Source organism: Ipomoea triloba, chromosome 8 (assembly GCF_003576645.1).
Source record: "Ipomoea triloba cultivar NCNSP0323 chromosome 8, ASM357664v1".
In the NCBI taxonomy this organism is placed as follows: domain Eukaryota; kingdom Viridiplantae; phylum Streptophyta; class Magnoliopsida; order Solanales; family Convolvulaceae; genus Ipomoea; species Ipomoea triloba.
Genome location: NC_044923.1, coordinates 20,046,555 through 20,052,157, shown reverse-complemented (window position 1 = coordinate 20,052,157; position 5,603 = coordinate 20,046,555). Strand labels below are relative to the sequence as shown.

Below are 5,603 nucleotides of genomic sequence, written 5' to 3'. Positions count from 1 at the left end.
ATATGTCAACCTATTGCCCTCCCCGGCAACGGCACCATTTTGAAGAGTGTAGTTTTGCGTGGGGTGATTCGTCAAAAGATATTTATGTTAAAACGGAAAGTCAATGACTTCCCGAGTGTCGGTCTCGAAGGAGGGACGTGGAGGTGTGTCAAGTGTTCGGGAGTTTACTTGATTGGGTCATGCATTGGATTCGAGTGTGGTGTTGGGTGGATTTGTGAGTGAAAGGAGTTCATAAAGTTTGGTTTGATTGTAAGAGAGTAGTAAAGTAAAAATGGTTTGAAAATATGTAAAAGGGGTAGGGATTGGATAGTGTTCATGTATGTTGCATTGTGGTGTGACTAAGGTAATGGATAGATAATGCAAGGATGTTGGCTATTCAAGAGTGTGTTGTCTTAGTCCTTTTCCACCTTTGTGTACTAAGGCTTCTTTGACTAAGGATTGCCTTCAAGCATCCAAGGCTCTAAGAGGAATTTTATCAAACACTTAAGCTACACACTATCCTACTATTCTTAAGAAGTCCATAGGAACTATGATTGTGTCAAACTTCAAATCCTAACTCTAATCAAAGACATGAAAGAGTCAAGAGCTCAATCTCTCATCTAGATTGGCCAAATCCAAACAAGATCTCATCAAAACAACAATCAATAGACAAGAATAGATAATCCAACAACATAAGCATTTAGATCCAAAATATAGAGATATGATCAACACACTAGCAACATTCAATCACACAATCCAAATCCCTAGATTAAACTAGCCACTCATGATATGAAATTCAACACAAACGCTAATTCAATCCAAGAACAAAATAACTAAATATTATAGAAATGAAATAGAGATCGTCTAGAGTGAAGTAAACCTTCAATCCAAGCTTTGTAGTCTTCTACAATGGAGATTGATCTAATCTAAGAAATGAAAAACTAAGAAAAATGGAGAAAGTTCTCCAAAGGAAAATCTAAGAAAGGGAAAACTAAATTTCTAGGAACCTCCTCTGAAAATCTATCAAAGGGGTTTAAATAGTCTCCGAAAAAGCAACCCTAATCGAAATTTGCGTAGTGCAGTCTCCACGCCTGCTCACACACGTGTGAGTGTGCGTGGGAGGCTACTGGATTATTTCCACGCACGCTCACACGCGTGTGGCCATCCTGTTGGGTCCTCCGGGGCTCCGTTCTTGCCTGGTTCGCTCTTTAAGCTCAGCTTTTGCTCCTATTTGCTCTCGGGGCTCCTGTTTCACCTCCTTTAGGCTAAAAGTAGCTTTTGTGCGTTGGTTAGTGATTTTCAAGCATTTATGAGCATAATTCACCATGTAAGGATGCTATAAACGTGATAAAACACCCTAATATGAGCTTGATTTAAGGGTATCTCGGAGGCTTATCACATAGCCCTAGTATCCAGCATATAACTGAATACTCCACAATGTCAAGTAAATCAATTATCAACATACTTGCATAGTTTGAAAATAATATTTTACTTGAGTAATTTTGTTCATACAATAAGAATTTATAGGGTAATTTAACCCTTAATTCACCACCATACAAATAACACCTTCAAAATACAATATATATACACTTGTACTCAAAGTAGATACTCATGCCCACATATACACTACAATGGTACATAACATACGTATAATTGTACGGCATTCACAAATAAACCGACTACTTATTTAAAACTCCATACGGCACTAGCAAGGAAACCAATTAAATTATTGTTATTAAAAACACTATTAATACAAAGATAACGTACCTGCATACTACAAATCCTAACTTAATCATATACTAAATATCATACATGTAATTAAAGAAACGAAATCTTCTTATACTAAACAAAGGAGAAATAATTATAATACTTGTATCCAACTATATACATACATACGTAAATGCACATATACATATTACATACGGTAAATATACATATATGTAAATATACTTATACGTACAATCGGTTATAGATACGGTAATTGGGTATATATATTTATATACACACACACGGTACATAAATATATCTATGCATATACTAGAATTTTGTATATAAGTATATTTATAAAATTCTATAATAATAATATATACTTAAATATAAATATATCCATGCATATATACTCCTAAACTAATACATACCTATATACGTACTACAACAAAATAAATATATATATTTTTCTTTGTTTTGTTTTGTTTTGTTTTTTTTTTTCTCTTTGGACCCTACGTACGTACATAGTTATATATATATTATTTTATTATTATTATTACCAATATTACATACGGTAATATTTATATAAATATACATATACGTATCGAATTTATAGATATATATATAACAAAGCAATCCTACACACAGACAATCATAATCATACATATATTATTATTATTTTTTTATTTTTTTAAAAAAAGTGTACATACGTACCACATAGTAGAAAATAAACTAAATATAATTTTTTTAACATTACACAGACTATATATATACTCATATATAAAATAAAATTTATAATAACAATAGCATAGTTATAACAAGAATTTCTTGGTTCAAATTTCATGAATAGGATCATACTACTCATAACTAAATTTTTTTTTACAAATAGGGTGCACATCAAATCCATTCCACAAATACATATGTTTTAGTTTTTCAACGAAAACATAAAATTAAGGGCAAGCATGAGGTACAAATCCACTTACTTGGAGATGTTTCTAGGATCCCTTTTTTTTCCAAGCTAGCTTCACACTTGCTCTACTACTCCTTTACCACCATCAAATCACCAACAAAACCACAAACACAATTCCATAAGATACAATCCTAAGACTATAAAATCAACATGACAATAAAGAGAACTTACTGCCAAGATTTTTGCACCCACACTTGAGGAATCAACAAGAGGAAGAAAGAAGAATTTTTTTTTTTTAAAACAACGAATGGATAGGAAAAGGAAGAGCAAAAGAAATACTTCTTTTACTGATGAAACAATCGGCTAAGGGAGAAAAATCAAGGAAGAATATGGTTAAATCATCATCAAATTTGGATAGGAATATGGAAATAAATAAATTGGTCATAAAATTAGAATTATTATCTCCAATTAGTATTTGTAACTTCCAATTAGTATTTGATCAAATCAATATGATGATTATCCTATATATATAATTTATATAATAATAATTGTCTAGCATATAATACATACATATATACACGGTCACATAATATATATATATATATATATCATACGCATATATATGCATAACATATAAAATAATTTAAATAAAATTAGTATATGTACCATATAATTTAAAATGTAGCATATCATGACAAAATATATTAAATAGTATTATACTATTTAGTCCAAATGAATAGGGTTCACGATTTCAATGAATATAGAAGTAGAGTCCAATGAATATGGCTTAGAAACCAAATGAATATCGAGAAAGAATCTGGATAGGATTCAAATCAACGAAATTGGGAGCAGAAAATCTCGGGTATTACAATCTACCCGCCTTAAAAGAAAGCTTCGCCCTCGAAGTGATCTTAAAAAAATTTAACATGCTATTTCAACACAACGATACGGAGTGAGGTGTTAAAACCTGCCCTCCTTAAAAGAGAAGTTACGTCCCCGTAACTTGACTATTACCTGATCCAAATAAAGTCGGATAACGACTCCTCATATCATCTTCTACTTCCCACGTAGCTTCCTCAACTGAGTGGTTGGACCATAGCACTTTTACAAGCTTTATGGATTTCCTTCGGGTGTCACGGGTTTTGAAATCCAATATCTTTACTGGAGTCTCCTCATACGAGAGAGTTTCGTCCATCTCCACCACCTTATAATTAAATGGATTTCTTAGCGTCCTATTTTCATCATATTCTATATTCAAGATTTAAACAAAGATTTCTTTTACCTCTGGCCTTATCACGTGTGAGGCATCGTGAACATATTTCTTTAACTGAGAGATGTGGAAGACATCATGTACCTGTCAGTCCACAAGTTAGGCTAAATCTTTCTCTTAAGATTTCTAACCAAAACAACAATTCCTTACCTTGTCCAACTCCATAGGCATGGCTAACCGGTAAGCCACTTGTCCAACTTTATCCAATATCTCATATGGTCCAATAAATCTTGGACTTAGCTTACCCTTTTTCCCAAACCGCATGACTCCTCTTGTAGGCGATACTCTTAAAAGCACTTTTTCACCCACTTGGAATTCTGATGGTTTTCGCCCTAAGTCTGCATACGACTTTTGACGGTCTTGAGCAGCCTTCATTCTTGCTTGGATCAGTTTGACCTTTTCAACTGTTTCTTGCAGGTATTGGGGTCCTAACACCACTGCATCAACCATATCTCCCCAGCATAGTGGGCTTCTACACTTTTGACCATACAAGGCTTCGTAAGGAGCCATTTTGATGCTAGCGTGATAGCTATTGTTGTATGAGAATTCAATAAGGTCGAGGTGTTCGTCCCATGACCGTTTTAAATCCATTGCACAAGCCCTTAACATGTCTTCCAAGGTTTGAATAGTCCTTTCGGTTTGTCCGTCTATGGTCAGATGAAATGCTGTGCTCAACTTTAACTTCGTACCCATCTGTAATACCCTGCATTTCCCTATTATTATTTTAAATATGAATATTTAAAATGAGGGGTTATTTTCTTATTAAGTAATTATTGAAATAATTATAAGTATAATTATTTCCTAATGGGCTTGGAATAATGTATTTTTGGATTGCCTATCATTATTTTACTACAAAATGTTCTTAGCCCAATATACCTATAGATATATATATATATATATATATCTCATAGTATATGATTTTCATTATAGGGCTATGGACCCAATAAATGATTTTAAGCTCAATTATGATTGTATTATATCTAATCTTAACCCAAACTAGTCTAGCCCACTACCCTAAATGGAACCCTACCACAAATAGACCTAACCATATAAATAGAAATTTCTATTTTAGTAGCCAAAGAATAATGCATCTCCATTTTCCCGTTTCTCTTTGCGTCAACCTCATTTACAGTTCACCATGAACCTTCTTCTCTCATCTCCGATAGACGTAGGTCGGCAGTGTAGCGGCTCAACAGGAAGCCCGTTCACCTCTCCCCTATATCTCTTCTTTCTCCGGCGAGCACGGCCGCAACAAAGGCGGACATCCGTCCTCTTCGTCGAAGCCAAAATAGCGAGCATGCGAAGTGGTGATGGCAATGTTGGGTTCGAAGTCGCTTGGCAGGACGGAGGTTGCAGCCCTTCCTCGACCATCGGACCCCTGTTCTTCGTCCCGTCGAGACAGAGCCGCAATGGCGGTGGTAGCTGGCCTACGCGATCGACGACGGCAACTCCAGCCAGTAGAGCTCCGGCAACAACGAAGCTACGCGATGGGCTCCTCTGTTCCCAGTAAAGATTAGCGACAGCGGAGCTTTCCCCTCTTCTTCCTCTCAGCTAGCAGCAGTAGCGATCAGCAAAAGGAGCAACTTTGGCTCTCTCTCGTCGACGGCGGTGGACTCGGGGAAGCAGTAGCGTGGTGAGGCAACTCCAACGATCGTCCTCCTCCGGTGAGCAGTCACGGCGTCGACCTAGCTTGAAGTGCGGCGGCAACACCCCTCCCTGTCGTCCTCTGTTCTCGTT

The 5,603-nt window shown here is 35.8% G+C and overlaps 1 protein-coding gene across 2 annotated transcripts; it reads right to left on the bottom strand.

The window, feature by feature from the left end:
• Positions 1-1,208: 1,208 nt before the first annotated feature.
• Positions 1,209-4,393, bottom strand: LOC116026574. Of its 2 annotated transcripts, XM_031267897.1 has the most exons (5): positions 4,017-4,393; positions 3,879-3,950; positions 3,611-3,800; positions 2,670-2,730; positions 1,209-1,244 (listed from the first exon to the last, which is right to left on the bottom strand). In XM_031267897.1, the coding sequence occupies exons 1-4, from the start codon at positions 4,374-4,376 to the stop codon at positions 2,711-2,713; spliced, it is 642 nt and encodes a 213-aa protein (XP_031123757.1). In that variant the 5' UTR covers positions 4,377-4,393; the 3' UTR covers positions 1,209-1,244; positions 2,670-2,710. The 2 variants fall into 2 exon arrangements, with proteins under 2 accessions (XP_031123757.1, XP_031123756.1); XM_031267896.1 differs by lacking the exon at positions 1,209-1,244 and having other exon boundaries at positions 2,523-2,730.
• Between the last annotated feature and the right edge of the window lie 1,210 nt (positions 4,394-5,603).

Bases quoted from the DNA above. Each gene is read 5' to 3' on its own strand.
- LOC116026574 (XM_031267897.1), bottom strand. From the start codon at position 4,376: ATGGCTCCTTACGAAGCCTTGTATGGTCAAAAGTGTAGAAGCCCACTA. The intron at 3,801-3,878 runs GTAAAAGAAATC...TTTAATTATAAG, and splicing joins CACACGTGATAAGGCCAGAG to GTGGTGGAGATGGACGAAAC. The intron at 2,731-3,610 runs GTAATAGTCAAG...ATGGTGGTAAAG, and splicing joins TCCGACTTTATTTGGATCAG to GAGTAGTAGAGCAAGTGTGA.